General features: G+C 45.8%; 1 protein-coding gene across 1 annotated transcript; it reads right to left on the bottom strand.

The window, feature by feature from the left end:
* Positions 1-2,770: 2,770 nt before the first annotated feature.
* LOC119349109 (anthocyanidin 5,3-O-glucosyltransferase-like) lies at positions 2,771-4,540 on the bottom strand. The gene has a single exon (XM_037617121.1). It carries the CDS (start codon positions 4,517-4,519, stop codon positions 3,035-3,037), a length of 1,485 nt encoding a protein of 494 aa, XP_037473018.1. The 5' UTR covers positions 4,520-4,540; the 3' UTR covers positions 2,771-3,034.
* Between the last annotated feature and the right edge of the window lie 17,000 nt (positions 4,541-21,540).

Below are 21,540 nucleotides of genomic sequence, written 5' to 3'. Positions count from 1 at the left end.
GGGGTGCGGCGGCCAAGGGGGGTTTCCCTCCCCCCCAAGGCACCTAGGAGGTGCCTTCCCCTCCTAGGACTCTTCCCCCTTCAAACCCTAGGCGCATGGGCCTATGTGGGGCTGGTGCCCTTGGCCCATTAGGCCAAGGCGCACCCCCTACAGCCCATGTGGCCCCTCCGGGACAGGTGGACCCACCCGGTGGACCCCCGGGACCCTTCCGGTGGTCCCGGTACAATACCAATAACCCCGAAACTTGTCCCGATGCCCGAAACAGGACTTCCCATATATAAATCTTTACCTCCGGACCATTCCGGAACTCCTCGTGACGTCCGGGATCTCATCCGAGACTCCGAACAACATTCGGGTTACTGCATATACATATCACTACAACCCTAGCGTAACTGAACCTTAAGTGTGTAGACCCTACGGGTTCGGGAGACAAGCAGACATGACCGAGACGACTCTCCGGTCAATAACCAACAGCGGGATCTGGATACCCATGCTGGCTCCCACATGCTCCACGATGATCTCATCGGATGAACCACGATGTCGAGGATTCTATCAACCCCGTACGCTATTCCCTTTGTCTATCGATATGTTACTTGCCCGAGATTCGATCGTCGGTATCCCAATACCTCGTTCAATCTCGTTACCGGCAAGTCACTTTACTCGTACCGTAATGCATGATCCCGTGACCAGACACTTGGTCACTCTGAGCTCATTATGATGATGCATTACCGAGTGGGCCCAGTGATACCTCTCCGTCATACGGAGTGACAAATCCCAGTCTTGATCCATGTCACCCAACAGACACTTTCGGAGATACCCGTAGTCTACCTTTATAGTCACCCAGTTACGTTGTGACGTTTGGCATACCCAAAGCACTCCTACGGTATCCGGGAGTTACACGATCTCATGGTCTAAGGAAAAGATACTTGACATTGGAAAACTCTAGCAAATGAACTATACGATCTTGTGTTATGTTTAGGATTGGGTCTTGTCCATCACATCATTCTCCTAATGATGTGATCCCGTTATCAATGACATCCAGTGTCCATAGTCAGGAAACCATGACTATCTGTTGATCAACGAGCTAGTCAACTAGAGGCTCACTAGGGACATGTTGATGTCTGTTATTCACACATGTATTACGATTTCCGGATAACACAATTATAGCATGAATAAAGACAATTATCATGAACAAGGAAATATAATAATAATGCTTTTATTATTGCCTCTAGGGCATATTTCCAACACGGAGGGGAGTGAGGGAGAGGTATACCCGGTGCCCTTCAAGAAGGGAGGCGGCGCCCACAGGCGTCACCGCGTCGGAGTCGGCCAGGCCCAACAGAGATTTCTCCCTACCTCTCACACCCACCACCCAGGACCAATTGTTGGCTCCACCCTGCCTACCGCCCACCGCCATGCGCCACCACAACCACGAGGACACCATCGTCGTCTCACCACGACAAACATCGCGATGCCGGCCAGGCCAAACAAAACCACCGTTGACAGGGGCCGGCAGTACCGCAGCCACGTGGGAGGGGACAACCTCCACCGGCACAAGCGGTAGCAGACCGGACGCAGAGCAGGCCGGGCCAACTGCCCAGCTAGGCCTAGATCGGGCTTGCTAAGCTCACGTCGCCGCGCTGCAGTACACGCGGCGCAATAGCCGCCGCCCCCGTCTCCTGTGGCTCGCTAGACCAGCCGAAGGCGGCCCGCCGGAGGCCAAGCCAGCCCGCCCTGACCCAGATCGTGCTCGAAGGGTTCCAGATCCGGGCCTGGAGGGCGCCGCCAGCCACCACCGCCGCTACACAGCCACCTGATCTGCACCAGAACGCCGCCTGCCGAGGAACACCGCCGCCGAAACTCGCCGCCCGAGCCGGGAACCGCGTCGGGAGAAGGATGAGGGGCCGCCACCGCCGGCCAAGAACGGCGCCACACAGGCAAGCGTCCGGCCACGCCGGCCGACGGCATCGGCGGGAGGGGGCGAGGGGAGGAGGGCTAGGCGGGGGGGGGGAGGGAGGGCCGCCCCGGCCGCTTCGCTCGGGGAGGCGGCATGGGTGGTACCCGAGGAGATATAACTATGACGAGTAGGGAATGAAGCCGGGAATTTCTATGTTGAGCCATGCTATAGAAAAAAACATCATCACACTATAACAAGAATATTGTCATGCATTTCAAAGATTTGACATGCTGCAGTAGAGAGAACTGGCAGGCTAAGAAAAGGGGAAAGTTACCCACATGTTTAGAAATTGCCATGCTGCTATCGGGAGAATTGACATGCTAAGCACAAAAGTTGTCATATATGCTATCAATAATTGTCGTGCTACATCATAGGGGAGTGTCATCCTACACACGAGTCATTCGCTTGAGATGGTGTATGGGAGAGAATGTTTGTTTCGTTCCCTCGGCAGGGTGCATCTGCATGGGAACGATGGTATGCCCACAGGGATTGCCATGTATCACATCTTTGAGATCCGGGCGTCAAAAAGGACGCGTCATAGATCGTTTCCATAAAAAAATCTCATGGACAGTTGGCTTAATAATATGATTTCTAATATTTGAATCATAGATGGAATCATGTACTATAAATTACCAAATTCTTACAAAATATTCATGTAACAGATAGATAGTTCCAACCACGTCTGGCATAGTTTTTTTAAAGGATGTGCTTTCATATTTTTGCATGACGTAATGATTTTTTTTCCAATAAATGAAATTTGCAGCTCTCCTCCTAACATTTGAAAATTATTCGGTAACTTAATCGTTGTTGGAGTTCTAAGAAGAAAACCCCGATGAAAACAATCCGGACCAATAGACCATCATTCTGAGACATATACATACACAACAGGAATCTCTCCAACCACGCAAAAAGTAACCAGGAATCTCCACATAAAATCGGACGGTAGAGAAATCGCCCATTGAACTTCATTTTCATATGCATTGGCCTCAGCGAATGCGATTATCATCTGTATGCGCGCTCTGGTACGAGATGCATCAAGAAGCATGTACTGTATGCATGCCAAGTCCACGCTCACTCTCACCGATCACCGCGAGTCTGAGGCTGCCGGCTGTCGACGTCGGCCAAGAACCTGGCAATCGCCGCACGCGACGAGCCGCCGTCGCTCCAGGCCACGGACGCGCCTTCCTTGTGTGCCGCCGCCCGCGCCCGGAGCTCCATGCCATCCTCGGAGTCCATGACCAGCCTCACCTCGCCCTCCACCTCGGCTGCCTCGACCAGCCCCCGCTGCCACCCGACCATCTCCGCGGCGACTCCCATCTCCCCCACCATGCGCAGCATGTTCATCTTCTGCTCCGCGTACAGCGGCCAGCACAGCATCGGCACGCCGGCCGTCACGCCCTCCAGCACGGAGTTCCACCCGCAGTGCGTCACGAACGCGCCGGTGGCCCTGTGGTGGAGCACCTCTGCCTGCGGCACCCACTGCTTGACGACCAGGCCGCGGCCTTTGGTGCGGTCTAGGGACCCGTTCGGCAAGAGAGCGTCGAAGTCCTGGTCGTCGCTGAAAGGGTTTCCCACGACCCACAGGAACCGGTGGCCGGAGTTCTCCAGGCCGACGGCGATCTCCTTGATCTGCTCCGCCGAGTGGTTTCCCCCGCTGCCGAAGCAGAGGAAAACGACGGTGCTCTCCGGCTGCCCGTCAAGCCACGTGAGGCACTCATGCCGGTCTTTCGCCTCGCTTCCGACGCCCCCAACGAATGGCCCGACGCAGTACACCGGAGGCATGATCCGTCCCGGCAGACACCGGGGGTCGCCGAGTGCCGCCACCACCCCAGCATCCAGCGACTCGAACGTGTTCACCAGGATGCCATCGGCCTCCGGGATCCCGTACAGCGCGGTCACCGCCGCCTTGTAGATCTCGCTCTCAGGGTCCTCGAGCAATTCGCCGAGCAGGTGGGAGGCAGGCATGGGCGGAAGGCCGAATAACTCGAGCGGCGCGTCGCCTAGCTCCTGGAACGTCCTCCGCACCTCCGCGAGGACGGAAGGAAGCTGGACGAAGGCGGCGAGCGCGGCCGCGCCGGAGGTGAACATGACGTACCGGGGGATCCCGAGCCGCTTGACGACGCCGAGCGCCTCGACGGACAGCGAGTCAACGACCACGGCGTGGACGCCGCGTGTAAAGGAGCAGAGGAAGTCGCGGAGGCGGTCGTTGTGGCGGCCGACGATGTCGAGGTACCTGGGGATGAACGGCGCGATCAGCGTGGGCGCGTCCTCGGAGGGCGGGAGCGTGTGGAATCGGAGGGACGGCATGGAGGCGACCGCGCGGGCGACGACGGCGCGGAAGGCGGGGTCCCCGTTGACGGCGGGGTCGATGAGCGCGACGGAGACGGCGTAGCCGTGGTCGAGGAGGGCGCCGGCGAGGTGCACCATGGGGACGAAGTGGCTCACGGTGAGGCCGGGGTACAGGATCACGGTGTTCGCCATGGACCTGCTGCCGTTGACGCGGGAAGGATAGACTTGTGACGGCAATGCCGTTGCAGTGGTTTTCACGGGTTCACCTAACATTGTCTCGTACTAGTTCAGTGACGGAGCAATAATGACATGGTCGCCGCAAAAAAGGAAAAATAATGGAGCAATGATATGGACCTACCTACCACATGCATTTTATGTTAAATACTCCTGTATTTGTTTTCAGAATTTTATCATTGTCTTAAAATACACACAACAATGCATGAATTATGTTTTACATATACTGCCGTTGTGGGCAGATAAAGCGGAGACGGAATCGTTTTCCTCCTGTCCTGGCGGCTGGAACCCTAGCCGCCGCCAAGAGACCCAATCTTCCAGCGGCTCCCCTCCGCCGGCGACCTCAGTCGTCGGTGGTGAGGGGGGTTGCCGGATCCACGCGTGTGGATCGTTTTTACTCCCTCGTAGTTTAGATTTTTAGGTTGTTCATCGTCTTTGTTTCGGCGGCGACGATGACAGCGCTGTATAAAGATTCTTCGGATCCTTCCTTGACAGGGCCATTGGTCCTATGGTTGGGGGTGGATTTGGAAACCAGTCTGTTCAAGTAAGGATGGCGTGGCGGCGGCGGCATCCTTGTGGTGGACCTGTGTCCTCGGGCTCCGCCGTTGCGACGGTGTTTGCTCCAGCTTCGGCGCGGAGCTTGGGAGGTAGTCCAGGAGCGGATGCAGATTGGGTCTGCATCGATGACATCTGGAAGACGAAACATGTGCTGGGTTCGTGGTTCGTGGATGGCATGTATGGTTTCCTTCCGCGACGTCTTAGTCACGGTGGGATGCCAGATCTGGAGTTCGATGGCGTGTCCGGGGTGTTGCCCCGGTCTGATTCGTTCAACGGTAAGGGCTTCACTTTTGGTGAGCCACCTTGGAGGTCCGCAAAGCTGCATATCAGCGATGGAGCCGCGTCGAGCTCGAGTGAGGAGGTGATCCATCTTTCTTTTCTTCGGTGGCTGCTGTCGTGGTGCCGGAGGCAGGTGATGGGCGTTGGTGTCAAGCTCAGAGATGTTCTGCTATCTTTTCAATTTGAGGTAATAGCACCAGGAGTCCCACAACTTGTCCTGAATGTGACGATTTGGTCCCAAACTTGCAAAAGCCAACTATTGAGTCCCACAACTTGCACCCAATGTGCAAATCTAGTCCTGGCCAATCGTAGCACGACAAGTGGCGCCTAGTCAGCACAGCCGGTCAGCCCAGCACACTTTGCATTTAGCCCCCTGTACTTAGCAATTATTAACCCGCACTACACCACCTTAGTTTAGCTGCCTGGGTATGTTCCTGGGATATTCTACTCAGCCCACTCCACTCACTCATCTTTCTCTGCTCTCGATGATCCCCTGCTCTCCAGCTCGTCGCCACCGTCCAGCTCACCGCCGCCATCCGTCCAGCTCGCCGCCATGGTGTCTTGGAGTGAAGGATCCAGCCCTTCGTCCGACGGGTACTCCGTCACAAGTGAGGTTAGCTCCAGTACATAACATACATACTCACTGGCATTTAGGGTTAGCAATGGGGAATTTTTGCTGACAAGAATATTTTCTAGGCTCCTGCTGCTGCCACCATTCTCTGCTCTGAATGGACAGGCCTTGCTCCAGATCTTGCAGTTAGATGTGAACACCAGTGTGTCTGTGAGAAGTTTGTTTCCTTTGAATTAGTTGACAGTGGAAGGAGGTATCTTGCTTGTGCACAAAAGATTAATAGATCTACAGTTAAGGCCAGCAAATTTGTAACGTGTCATCTTAGTGTCATGTGCATAATCTTATAGTGTGGCATTTAACTGTGGATTAGTGCATCAATATAGTTTATTGAGGAAAATCAGTTCACTGAAGAAAACAGGATTTAGTGAACTGAAATTTTCAATTGCAGAAGTTTTGGTTATGCTAAGAATTGAGATAGTGTTGTAATAATAGATCAATAGTGCTACAAGCTTTGACATTTATCTAAAAATGTTTTCTTTCTTATTTTGTAGGAAATACCTAAATGCAACTATGTGGAGTGGATTGACCCTGAATGGCCTGCCACTCTGAAGATGAGTTTAGCCAGGGTTTGGGGCATGTATCAAGATGAGAACAAGCTAAGGCTCAGGGAAAATGTAGTTAATGCTGAAGAGAATTTTAGGGTTGTGAAAGAGAAGGAAAAGATGGAAAAGGATCTGAGGTTTTTTAAACTAGATTTTGCTAAGATGGTGGCTGACAAGGAGCAGGCAATTACTGAATTGGGCAATGCAAGACTTGTTGTTTCTGACCTGAAGCAAGAGCTTGAGAAGAAGAAGCTGTCTGATAAATCTAGCACTACCATTCATCAGGTTGTGAGGGCTAAGGCAGAGAAAGAGAGGGATGAGATGAAGCAACAGATGGACAGCATGAAGGAACAGATGGACAACATGAAGGAAGAGCTGGACAAAGTTGTGTCACAGAGGGATGACCTGAAGAAGGAGAAGAAGAAACTTGAGTACATGATTGGTGATTTATTCAGGCACAAGGAGGAGAACAAGAGCAAGATAAGGAGGTTGAAGGAGATTTTAGATGAATTTGAGTAATTCATTACTGGTGTAATGCTGCCTTAAGATGGATCTTTTAATTAGTTGTATTCCTATAGTGAACTTGGTTAATTTCCATGGCACTGAATAAGTATGACTGCTCTAAGTTAACTTATTTCCATGGCACTGAAGTTGTATTCCTATATGTATGACTTCTCTGAATTTGTCTTAATTTGAAGTTTCAGTTAACTGAGATTCAGTTATGTATGACTGCTCTGAATTTGTCATAATTTGAAGTTTCAGTTAACTGAAGATTCAGTTATGTATGACTGCTCTGAATTTTTCATAATTTGAAGTTTCAGTTAACTTGGTTGAATTTTTGATAGTGTAACTGAAGATTCAGTTAACTGAATTTGAAGTTACATGGATTATGAGTTTAACTGAAGATGAGTTAACTGTATTTGTTTCAGTTAACATGTGTTAAACTGAAGATGTGTTTAGCTAGTTGAGATTAAGTACTTTTAGTTAATTACATTTGCATACCTGAAGACAGAGTCAGTGCATTGTTTATGTTACTGAAGATAACCCCTAAGATAACCTAAGATAACCTAAGATAACCCTAAGATAAACCTAAGATCCAATTAGTTGCATGTTTATGTTACTGAAGATTCAGCTAATTTAATATTCAGTTATATGAATATCCAGTTCACTGAAGATTGGGTGAATTGCAAATTCAGTTAAGATTATGACTGAACATAATTTCAGTTAACTAAATAGAGTTAAACCTACAGCAGCAATGCAAACACAGCAGCGGCAGCAACATGCCATACACAGCAGCAATAGCATGGCAAACACAGTAGCAGCAGCATTGTAACAAAAATTAACAGAACAAAATAGCAAGCATAGCAGCATTGCAGCATAGCATCATTTGATCATCATAGCATAAGTTCAGCAAACATTGCAGTAGATCAAGCATAACTTTGCAGCAGTTCCCACGGCAGATTACAAATAACTTATGTGCTGAACTTGTAAGCAGCACACCTAACTTAACTAAATGCAAAATAGCACTAACTTATATGCTGAACTTATATGCAGCATAGCTAACTACTTGACCTTCTTCTTCACTCCTTCTTCACTTCTTTTTCACTCCTTCAGTCGTTCTTCACATCTTCAGTCGCTTGAGACGCTCGGAGCGGCGCACCTCCATTGCAGAAGATCTCTTGTTGCCGATCCTTGCCGGCTCCGCCGTCGCGTCCTGCTTGGGCTCCTCCTCCACCATCTCCTGCTTGACGATGTCAGGCACATCTAGGAGCACCTCCACATCAATCGGGAGGTCTCTGTCGCCCTCCCTGGCATTGTGGACTGGCGCGACCATTTGGATCTCGTCCTCTTCTGCCTCTTCTTCGTCGTCTGATAGGACAACGACCGACACCTCGACTATGTCAGACGAGGCATACGAGTTAGAGGAGTCCGAATCTCCTCTGTGTTGGAAATATGCCCTAGAGGCAATAATAAAATAGTTATTATTATATTTCCTTGTTCATGATAATTGTCTATTGTTCATGCTATAATTGTATTAATTGGAAACCATAATACATGTGTGAATACATTGACCACAACATGTCCCTAGTGAGCCTCTAGTTGACTAGCTCGTTGATCAATAGATGGTTATGGTTTCCTGACCATGGACATTGGATGTCATTGATAACGGGATCACATCATTAGGAGAATGATGTGATGGACAAGACCAATCCTAAGCATAGCACAAGATCGTGTAGTTCATTTGCTAAAGCTTTTCTAATGTCAAGTATCATTTCCTTAGACCATGAGATTGTGCAACTCCCTGATACCGTGGAGTGCCTTGGGTGTACCAAACGTCACAACGTAACTGGGTGACTATAAAGGTGCACTACGGGTATCTCCGAAAGTGTCTGTTGGGTTGGCACGAATCGAGACTGGGATTTGTCACTCCGTGAGACGGAGAGGTATCTCTGGGCCCACTCGGTAATGCATCATCATAATGAGCACAATGTGACTAAGTAGTTAGTCACGGGATCTTGCATTACGGAACGAGTAAAGTGACTTGCCGGTAACGACATTGAACGAGGTATTGGGATACCGACGATTGAATCTCGGGCAAGTAACATACCGATTGACAAAGGGAATTGCATACGGGATTGCTTGAATCCTTGACATCGTGGTTCATCCGATGAGATCATCGTGGAACATGTGGGAGCCAACATGGGTATCCAGATCCCGTTGTTGGTTATTGACCGGAGAACGTCTCGGTCATGTCTGCATGGTTCCTAAACCCGTAGGGTCTACACACTTAAGGTTCGGTGACGCTAGAGTTGTTATGGGAAATAGTATGTGGTTACCGAAGGTTGTTCGGAGTCCCGGATGAGATCCCGGACATGACGAGGAGCTCCGGAATGGTCCGAAGGTGAAGATCGGTATATTGGACGAAGGGTATTGGAGTCCGGAATTGTTCCGGGGGTACCAGGTGATGACCAGCATGTCCGAAAGGGGTTTCGGAGGCCTCGGAAAGCATTGGGGGGCCTTATGGGCCAAGGGGAGAGGGCACATCAGCCCACTAAGGGGCTGAGCGCCCCTCCCACCTCATCTCACGTAACCAGGAGATGTGGGGGCGCCACCCCTAGGGCAGCCACCCCTCTCGGCTTGGGGGGCAAGTTTCCTACGGGGTGGGGCCGCCCAAACCCATCTAGGGTTTCCCCTGGCCGCCGCCCCTCCCCTAGGGAAACCCTAGGGCGCCTCCTCCTCCCCCTTCCCCCTATATATAGTGAGGGAGAGAGAGGGCAGCCGCACCCTTCCCCTGGCGCAGCCCTCTCCCTCCTCCAATACCTCCTCCTCCTCCGTAGTGCTTGGCGAAGCCCTGCCGGAGAACCACGAGCTCCATCACCACCATGCCGTCGTGCTATTGGAGTTCTCCCTCAACTTATCCTCTCCCCTTGCTGGATCAAGAAGGAGGAGATGTCCCTGGGCTGTACGTGTGTTGAACGCGGAGGCACCGTTGTTCGGTGCTTAGATCGATATCAACTGCGATCTGAATCGCTACGAGTACGACTCCTTCATCCGCGTTCTTGTAACGCTTCCGCTTAGCGAGTTTCAAAGGTATGAAGATGCTCATCCTCTCCCTCTCTTGTTGCTAGAATCTCCATAGATTGATCTTGGTGTTGCATAGAAAATTTTGAATTTCTGCTATGTTCCCCAATAGTGGCATCATGAGCTAGGTCTATGCGTAGTGTCTATGCATGAGTAGAACACAATTTTGTTGTGGGCGTAGATGTTGTCAATTTACTTGCCAATACTAGTCTTATCTTGTTTCGGCGGCATCGTGGGATGAAGCGGCCCGGACCGACCTTACACGTACGCTTACGTGAGACAGGTTCCACCGACTGACATGCACTAGTTGCATAAGGTGGCTAGCGGGTGTCTGTCTCTCCCACTTTAGTCGGATCGGATTCGATGAAAAGGGTCCTTATGAAGGGTGAATAGAAATTGGCATATCACGTTGTGGTTTTGGCGTAGGTAAGAAACGTTCTTGCTAGAACCCTATTGCAGCCATGTAAAACATGCAACAACAATTAGAGGACGTCTAACTTGTTTTTGCAGCATATGCCTTGTGATGTGATATGGCCAAAAGGATGTGATGTATGAGATTGATCATGTTCTTATAATAGGAATCACAACTTGCATGTCGATGAGTATGACAACCGGCAGGAGCCATAGGAGTTGTCTTATTTATTGTATGACCTGCGTGTCATTGAACAACACCATGTAATTACTTTACTTTATTGCTAAACCGTTAGCCATAGTAGTGGAAGTAATAGTTGGCGAGACAACTTCATGGAGACACGATGATGGAGATCATGATGATGGAGATCATGGTGTCATGCCGGTGACGATGATGATCATGGAGCCCCGAAGATGGAGATCAAAAGGAGCAAAATGATATTGGCCATATCATGTCACTTTTTGATTGCATGTGATGTTTATCATGTTTATGCATCTTATTTGCTTAGAACGACGGTAGTAAATAAGATGATCCCTCATAATAATTTCAAGAAAGTGTTCCCCCTAACTGTGCACCGTTGCGAAAGATTGTTGCTTCGAAGCACCACGTGATGATCGGGTGGGATAGATTCTAACGTTCACATACAACGGGTGTAAGCCAGATTTACACACGCGAAACACTTAGGTTGACTTGACAAGCCTAGCATGTACAGACATGGCCTCGGAACACAAGAGACCGAAAGGTCGAACATGAGTCATATAGTAGATACGATCAACATGAAGATGTTCACAGATGATGACTAGTCCGTCTCACGTGATGATCGGACACGACCTACTTGACTCGGATCATGTATCACTTAGATGACTAGAGGGATGTCTATCTGAGTGGGAGTTCATCAAATAATGTGATTAGATGAACTTAATTATCGTGAACAAAGTCAAAAAGGTCTTTACAAATTATGTCGTAAGCTCGCGCTTTAGTTCTACTGTTTAGATATGTTCCTAGAGAAAATATAGTTGAAAGTTGATAGTAGCAATTATGCGGACTGGGTCCGTAAACTGAGGATTGTCCTCATTGCTGCGCAGAAGGCTTATGTCCTTAATGCACTGTTCGGTGTGCTGAACCTCGAACATCGTCTGTGGGTGTTGCGAACATCTGACATACACGTTTTGATGACTACATGATAGTTCGGTAATGTTAAACGGTTTAGAATTGTGGCGCCGAAGACGTTTTTTGAAATGTCGCGGAACATATGAGATGTTCCAAGGGCTGAAATTGGGATTTCAGGCTCGTGCCCACGTCAAGAGGTATGAGACCTCCAACGAGTTTCTTAGCCTACAAACTAATTGAGAAAAGCTCAATCGTTGAGCTTGTACTCAGATTGTCTGGGTACAACAATCACTTGAATCGAGTGGGAGTTAATCTTTCAGATGAGATAGTGATGTTTCTCCAAATTCATTGCCACCGAGCTACTAGAGCTTCGTGATGAACTATAAGATATCATGGATAGATATGATGATCCTTGAAATATTCGCGATGTTTGACACCACGAAAGAAGAAATCAAGAAGGAGCATCAATTGTTGATGGTTAGTGAAACCACTAGTTTCAAGAAAGGCAAGGGAAAGAAGGGATACTTCATGAAATGGCAAATTAGCTACTGCTCTAGTGAAGAAACCCAAGGTTGAACCCAAACCCGAGACTAAGTGCTTTTGCAATAAGGGGAACGGTCACTGGAGCAGAACTACCCTAGATACTTGGTAGATAAGAAGGCAGGCAAGGTCGACAAAAGTATATTGGATATACATTATATTAATGTGTACTCTACTAGTACTCCTAGTAGCACCATGGTAATAGATACCGGTTCGGTTGCTAAGTGTTAGTAACTCGAAATAAAAGGCTACGGAATAAACGGAGACTAGCTAAAGGTGAGGTGACGATATGTGTTGGAAATATTTCCAAGGTTGATGTGATCAAACATCGCACGCTCCCTCTACCATCAGGATCTGTGTTAAACCTAAATAATTTTTATTTGGTGTTTGCGTTGAGCATAGACATGATTGGATTATGTCTATCACAATACGATTATTCATTTAAGGAGAATAATGGTTACTCTATTTATTTGAATAATACCTTCAATGGTCTTGCGCCTAAAATGAATGGTTTATTGAATCTCGATCGTAGTGATACACATGTTCATGCAAAACGATATAAGATAGTAATGATTGTACCACCTAATTGTGGCACTGCCATGTAAGTCATATTGGTATAAAACGCATGAAGAAGCTCCATGTTGATGGATCTTTGGACTCACTCGTTTTTTGAAAAGTTTGAGACGTGCGAACCATGTCTATTGGTATGTACGCATGAAGAAACTCCATGCAGATGGATCGTTTGGACTCACTTGATTTTGAATCACTTGAGACATGCAAATCATACCACATGGGCAAGATGACTGAAAAGCCTCGTTTTCAGTAAGATGGAACAAGAAGGCAACTTGTTGGAATTAACACATTTTGATGTGTGCAGTCCAATGAGTGTTGAGGCATGTAGTGGATATCGTTATGTTCTTACTTCACAGATGATTTGAGTAGATGTTGAGTATATTTACTTGATGAAACACAAGTGTGAATTATTGAAAGGTTCAAGTAATTTTAGAGTGAAGTTGAGGATCTTCGTGACAAGAGGATAAAATGTCTATGATATGATCATAGAGATGAATATCTGAGTTGCGAGTTTGGTACACAATTGAGATATTGTGGAAATTGTTTCACAACTAACACCGCCCGGAACACCATAGTGTGATGGTGTGTCCGAACATCATAGATGCACCCTATTGGATATGGGGCATACCATGATGTCTCTTATCGAATTACCACTATCGGTCATGGGTTAGGCATTAGAGACAACCGCATTCACTTTAAATAGGGCACCACGTAATTCCGTTGAGATGACATCGTATGAACTATGGTTTAGAGAAACTTAAGCTGTCGTTTCTTGAAAGCGGATAAATACATCTTTTTTTAACAAAAACAGGGGGGAATCCCCACTGTGATTCTCTTTTTCATTATAATAGGGGAATAGTTACATATGGATTTACATGATGGATACATTACATGAAAATGAAGAGTCTACAAATGGTCTAGCCAGCTTTGCATGCCCTCCTTCAATCCTGGTTTTGCCTTCTTTATAATCATGCAATAGAGCTCCTTCAAAGTGGCAATACAAAATGCCATATTTTTGACCTTGTGATCAAAAATTATGCTATTTCTGTGTTTCCAGAGACTCCAGCATCCAGCAATCAGACATTCTTTAAAGCATTCATGGGTATCTTGCTTCCTTCCCTCCAGGAGCATTTCTATAAGGTTATGATCAGTGTTCCATTGGTAGCCAATGTTCATCCAGAAGTTTTGACTGAAATCACAGCTAAAAAACAGATGCATTAGATGTTCATTAGGTTCATCATCACATAATTCACACTTACTAGTCTCAATGTAGAAATTCTTCCTTTTTAGTAGATCTCTAGTGTTTAGTCTGTCTTGTAACAAGAGCCAGAAGAAGAATTTCTGCTTGGGTAAAGAGCATGATTTCCATATCCATTGATAGGGTTTAGGTGCATCAACAGGGTTTCCCATAAGTTCAAGGTATATTCTCTTGTTAGAGTACCTTGTGCCACCCCAATAGAATTTCCAAGAATCTGGCAGCTGCTGATTCTCTCTGTTGTTAATCAGCTCTATAAGGTTGATACTCTGTTGTACAACAATAGAGGACATAGGCAGGTGGAACAAATCATAAAATTCACTGTCGTCCATGTTGTTGACATTTGCAAGAGTTGTGTCAGCATTCTTTGCATAGGAAAATAGCTGAGGCATTGACTGTGAAATTGTATAAGAACACCATTTATCTGACCATAGCTTAATTGTATCACCTCTCCCAACATAGCATATAGTCATGTTTTTAAAGTCTTGCAAATTCGAGCAACAGTCTCTCCACCAAAAGGATCCCACCATTGTAGGGAAACTAGGTATCTCATCATTATGATAGTAATTGTTCCATATAAGGTTAACCCAGGGGATATCCTGCTTATTGAAGAATTTGTAAAGAAATTTAATAAGCAGAGTTTTGTTTTGTGTTCTCAGATCTAACACACCCAGTCCCCCAGCCTTTTTTGGCAAGCAAACATTATCCCATTTAACAAGACAATTACCTTTTTTATTGATATCCTTACCATACCAAAGAAAGTTCCTGCCAGATTTTTCAAAGTGATCCAGTATGGTGAATGGTACTCTAATGCAACACATAGCAAAAATTGGCAGAGTAGCAACTATGGATTTGAGATGTACAAGTCTCCCAGAATATGACATTAATGAGGCAATGCCAGAAAGTCTATGATTAAGTCTTCATACCATGGGCATCAAATCTACCACTTTAGGTCTTGTAGATCCCATTGGTAGACCAAGATATGTGAAGGGCATGGATTCTTTTTTGCAATTAAAGGAATTTGCCAGCTCCTGAGCTTTATCTTCAGATATATTGATTGGTACCATGGAAGATTTACTATAATTTACAACAAGCCCAGTGAATTTTGAGAAGTTGTCAAGTATCTCAATGAAGCTTCTAATTTGTACCTCATCAGCAGGCAAGATAACGAGGGTGTCATCAGCATATTGTATGATGGGGTAACTTTCAGTAAAATTAGTCTCAATGGGCAGAGATAGTGTTCCATTTCTCCAAGCATCATTAACCATGATTTGCAATAATTCTCCAACCATGACATATGGAAGAGGGGAAAAAGGATCTCCTTGCCTGACACCACACTTACATTGAATGCATTTACCTGGAACACTGTTAAGGATGACAGATGTGGAAGCAGTGGATAGGATAGATGAGACCCATCTAATCCATTTCTTGGTAAAACCCAGATGTTTCATCATGAATAAGATAGACTTGTAGTTCACTTTATCAAAAGCCTTAACAAAGTCAATCTTAAAAATAATGATCTCTTTCTTGGATTTGTGGCACATATGTATGTATTCAAAACTCCATGCAAGGCAATCCTGAATATTCCTTGTCTTAATAAACCCATATTGATTCTTGCTAATTCTGGATATAATAATCTGTTGCACTCTATTAGCAAGGAGTTTAGTAAGAATTTTGATAGGCATACTTACAAGTGATATGGGCCTATAATCATCAGGAATTTCAGGATTGTCATTTTTGGGTATCAAAGTAATGTAGGCAGTGTTAACAAGAGCCAGGGAAACAGCTTCATTGTAGAAATCATTGATGAATTTGTAGAAATACTGCTTGATTATGTGCCAGCATTTCTTCATAAACAGGCCATTAAATCCATCAAGTCCAGGAGATTTGTCATTGGGCATTTTATTGATGATATCATCAATCTCATCAGTACTGAAGGGCCTGTCAAGATCATAAAGGTCCTCCTCCCAAGCAAGGTGGGATATGTCAAAGTTTTGTGTGCAGATTGTTTCAGTACCAATCCTATCTTTAAAAGATGCCCATAACATAGCAGCTTTATGATCATGATCAAATACTTGCTGTCCATCCATAGTCATAAGATATGTGATGTAGTTATGCCTAAATACATAAGTAGCAATTGCATGAAAGAATTTGGTATTTTCATCACCAAGATTTGCCCATCTGATGTTTGCCCTAATTCTCCAGTAGATTCTTTTAGCCTCCAGCAACTTGTTTGTATGTTTGATGAGCAATTTCCTGAAATTCTTTTCCACCCTAACTAGTGGTCTTTGATCCTCAATGCCATCAAATAGTTTCACATAGAAACAACAATTATCAATGATTTTGTTCAATTGGGAGTATTGTTTGCTCCAAGTTTTCAAGCCTCTTCTGATAGATTTAAACTTGGAGTTTAAATTCTTACCAGAATCAGAGAAATGAGTGGAATTTAACCAATGCTTCTCCACAGTTTCCATAAACCCACTGAATTCAGTCCAATACTCTTCAAATCTGAATATCTGGCTTCTGGGAATATTGCTATCAATCTGGATTTTGATAGGCACATGGTCAGAAGAAATTTTAGCTAATGGAGTAGCCATAGTAGATGGATGGATAGTAGTCCAGTGGGAACTTGTAAAAATCCAGTCTAACTTTTCCAATAAAGGTTGATCTTGTTTATTGGTCCATGTGAAAGCTCTTCCTTTGAGAGGGATTTCTGCCAGATCCAGGTTAACAATGATATTATTAAAAGTCATCATACTAGCAGGATCACCACCAGGTTTGTTCCTATTGTCAGGACTTCTTATGTAATTAAAATCACCCAGGATCATCCATAACTTAGACTGGTTCATATTCAGACCCATAAGCCAATCAGTAAATTCCTGTTTACCTTCAGTGTTGTTAGGTCCATAAACATTAGTGAGATACCAGCAGGTATTATCCAGATTAGATGTAAACTCAATGGTGATCTGATAATAATTTTGGGATATCACTTTGCCCTTCATTAAATTGCCATTCCAAATAGTAATCAGACCTCCAGAGTTGCCATTGGAAGGTGAAAATAGAATTGGTTGAACCTCTTGGGGCAAAAATTCTTGATATAAGCAATATCAAAATTATCTCTCTTGGTTTCTTGAAAAGTCATAATACAGCAAGCACTTTCATCAATTTTCTTTCTAATGTCATTCCACCTAGGTGTGGAGTTAATACCTCTAACATTCCAATTTAGGATATTCCAACTTCTATTCATGGTAAAAGTATATGAGGTAATATTGTGACATATTATGAGTAGCATAATATGTGCTCCTACATGATCTGTGGGTCTTGCTATAGCAGCAAATATCTGGGGTAAATGAAGAGTCATAGCCTAATGCTCTCTGGAATAGAGACATGCAGGGGATAACCAGACTACACAAGCATTTATAACAGCATAAGCAACTGACAGGCAAACTCCAGTAGTATAGGTAGCATAAGGTATACTTATTACACACCAAACTGATAGATGATGCACGCAGGCATCCAAATGACATGGTAGAGGAAGCAAAAAGAACTGGAATCATAACAAGATGGCAGTTAGGGGAGCCATCAAAGCCCACATCATAGCAGTGAGACCAAATCATCAGAGCTGTCATAGTGCAAAGCACTAGGGGACACATCCTGGGGTGCCATCTTACATGGACCTGTGCCAATAGCCTGCAGGGTCTTCATAGGAAATTCAGGTGGTGGAGGTGCCTGCTTATTAATAATCACATCATCAAACTGGGGTCCCAGGTTAACAGCTAGATCTTTCTTCAGATTCTTAGGGCCCTGTTTGGTACTATGATCAATCTTAGCATCATTATTGATGGCATTATCTGCAGCAGCCTGGTCTTTGAAGCCCCTGGTGAGCTTGGCAATCCTATTGCTCCTCCTGCAGAAGGTGTCATCAATGATCTTCTTCTTTTTCTGCCTATTAGAGGGTTTCTGAACTTCAGCAAACTCCTGGCCTGTGATCTCCTCAATGCTGACAGAGCTGGCATTCTTAGGTGGCTCATTCTGGATGGTTTGGATCTGCAGGTAACATCTTTTATTGTTACCATTGGTGCCCACAACATCGACCACATTGCAGGAGGCATTGACAATCTGGCTGCCACCCAGTTTGCGAATGATGTCCTGAGCATTTGTCACCAGGTTGCCAATAAGTTCCTGAAGAACATTAATGTGCTCAGTAGCACCCTCAACAGCAATGTTGCTTGTCTGCAAAGGCTGGGAACTGCTAGAGGATGGTATGTCATTGTAGTTCATGCTGCAGTTCATGGGGATAAATAAAGGACTAGGTACTTTCTGAGAGCTGGGCTGTGAAGCAACAAGATTAATTGGGATGTAATCAGGCCCAAGTGTCTCATGAGGTTCAACATAAATTGTACTGGAGTGTATCTGAGCAGGAGATCTTACTTCCTCCATAACAGGTGCCTCAACATGATCAGCATTAATATGTTCAGAAGTAGCAGCCAGGTGAGCATCATCATGGTTCACATTGTCATTATGGACCACATGAACATCCTCATATGGTGCACCAAGGTTCTCATTATGAGGATTAATAACAACCTGATCCATACGTATATTCCCAAGTACCTCATCATGCCAGAAACCTCCATGTGCATGAGGGAGGGGATGAGGATTATCACCATCAGGTGGCAATGGGTCCTCATCACCCCCTTGCTGACCAATCAGGTCCCTCGACAGAATATATGTTGGGCAAGTCCATGAGTCGCCATATCCAACATCATCAAGATTCCTCAGTACAACTAGACTAACAAGAATATTGTCAACATTCATGACCCTGAGTTTAACAATAACCCTTGCTTTGTCCCTTGGGTCTTTGTTCCAGATCAGAAAGCGACCATATGGTGAAACAGTGCGGCTAATCACCCCAACATCCTAGCATTCTAATGGATAATTCATAAGTAGGATCCAAACATCATGTGTGAAAGTAATGTTGCGGTAATTAAGACCTCTATCCTGTTTGGTAATCCTAAGAATAGAGTCCCCAATCTGGAACGAGCTCAGACTGACAGCAGTATAACGCGAACAGGCAGTAGTAAACTGAACCAAAGAAGTACCCATACCACAGCGGGAAGTGTAGTTGATGCGCCATCCACGTCCCTCCATGTAGTTCGTGATTAGAGCAATGGCACCATGGAACTCCTCAGCTGATACCTCGGGTACGAGCGTGGTGATTGCCCACTCATCGCAGACCATCGGGAGGTCACCTCCAAGAACCACATATCCACGGCGAGCACGGAGAGGGCCGGGGGGGATGATCGTCGTACCAGGAGGAAGGTGGGGGAGCGGGTTGCAAGGGTAGCAGGCCATCTCGGTGTTTGCAGCTGTGGCAGGTGGAGCAGAGGGAGAAGAACCGAGGGGAGAAGCCGAGGAGACAAGTTGAGCTTCAGTTATATCAGGGGGAGGATCCTTTTTCTGTTTGACCCGATAAGCATTAAGTCTGGTATTCTTGTTGAAACAAAATCTGGCGATATGATTGTATCGGTAACAAACGCGGCACCTGATTCTATTGTTGCATTGATTACGTGCGTGCCCAGCACCAAGGCATTTTTGGCAGATAATATAATTGGATATGTCAGTAGAAATCCTCCCAGACGATACATCTTCCGAGTAGATGGGCTGCTCCGTACATGTCGGCCTGATGGGCTCCGCGGACAAGATTTGGGCCGACCGATTCAAACTTGCACTAGCGCATGCAACGGCCGATCCGCTATGCATGTGGGTCGTTGGAGCAACCGGCAGCAAGCGAAGATCACGATCATTAGGAATCGGCAGGCCATGTGGCGTAGATCCAAGTGGAATTACATTCGCCCCCGATAAAGGATTGTTATCATGCGAATCAACTCTCAAGTGCGTGGTTGAAAGATGACCCATGATTCTACGGTAAACATGATTGGTGGGAACAAGATTTGTGCGCTTACCTTTATGACGTCGTGTGACAATAGTCCATTCAGAATCTTGTTCTCTATACCACTTCTTCTCTTCAAAGATCCAATTTGGGCCACCACCGCTCCATAAGTGGAAATAGCATTTGAATGCATCACAATTGAAATATGATTTATGTACCAAGAAGAAACCCACGGCCTTGGAGCAGACTTTGAACATGAAAACATTACCCTTGATATGGGATACCTCAAAAGAGTCATAGGATCCACCAGTGCAAGATGATAGTGCCAAACTCACATTGTGGGTATTCAGTTGAAAACCAAATCTTGCAAATGAGACCACGAGGGAGAAACCATACCAAGAGGAGATGGGGTTTACCGAGGTTTGGAATAACTTACGGATCTCACCTCTGAAATGGTGACCAAACGAAAAATACAGTTGGTGGGCGATGGAGTGTGGATCACTGAAGGGATCCATCGTCCTGAATAGGGATTTTTATGGTGGGATCAGAGGAGATCTTGGACGGCGGCATGGTCGCCATGGGAGGGGCGGGAGGTGGGGTGGGGTGGGTGGAGCGCCATTTTTTTGTGGTGTGATCACTATTACTGGCAATCGGAAGAAGGCGGAAGAGTGCTTTCATAAAGGCTCAAAGATCATCGATGCTCAGATGGCAGTGGTAGAGCTGCAGGAATACCAGGATAAATACATCTTCATAGGACACCCAAAACAGTTGGGTATACCTCCTATTTCAGATCCAGAAGCAAAAGTGATTGTTTCTAGAAATGGGTCCTTTCTCGAGGAAAGGTTTCTCTTGAAAGAATTGAGTGGGAGGATGGTGGAGACTTGATGAGGTTGTTGAACCATCACTTCAACTAGTGTGTAGCAGGGCACGGGAAGTTGTTCCTGTGGCACCTACATCAATTGAAGTAGAAGCTTATGATAGTGATCATGAAACTTCGGATCAAGTCACTACCAAACCTCGTAGGTCGACAAGGATGCGTACTGCTTCAGAGTGGTACGTAATCCTGTCTTGGAGGTCATGTTGCTAGACAACAATGAACCTACGAGCTATAGAGAAGCGATGGTGGGCCCGGATTCCGACGAATGGCTCGAGGCCATAAAATCTGAGAGAGGATCCATGTATGAAAACAAAGTGTAGACTTTGGAATAACTACTTGATGGTCGTAAGGCTGTTGGGTACAGATGGATTTTAAAAGGAAGACGGACAATGATGGTAAGTGTCACCATTAAGAAAGCTCAACTTGTCGTTAAGATGTTTTCCGACAAGTTCAAGGAGTTGACTGTGATGAGACTTTCTCACTCGTAGCAATGCTAAGAGTCTATTGGAATTATATTAGCAGTTACTGCATTATTTATGAAATCTTGCAGATAGGATGTCAAAATATTGTTTCCTCGATGATTTTCTTGAGGAAAGGTTGTATGTGATACACCAGAAGGTTTTAACAATCCTGAAAGATGCTAACAAGTATGCAAAGCTCCAGCAATCCTTCCAAGGACTGGAGTAAGCATCTCGGAGTTGGAATATACGCTTTGATGAGATGATCAAAGATTTTGGGTTTATACAAAGTTTATGAGAAACTTGTATTTCCAAAGAAGTGAGTGGGAGCACTATAGAATTTCTGATGAGTA

The sequence above is a fragment of the Triticum dicoccoides genome, chromosome 1B (assembly GCF_002162155.2).
Source record: "Triticum dicoccoides isolate Atlit2015 ecotype Zavitan chromosome 1B, WEW_v2.0, whole genome shotgun sequence".
Classification (NCBI taxonomy): domain Eukaryota; kingdom Viridiplantae; phylum Streptophyta; class Magnoliopsida; order Poales; family Poaceae; genus Triticum; species Triticum dicoccoides.
This window is presented reverse-complemented; position numbering and strand designations above follow the sequence as displayed.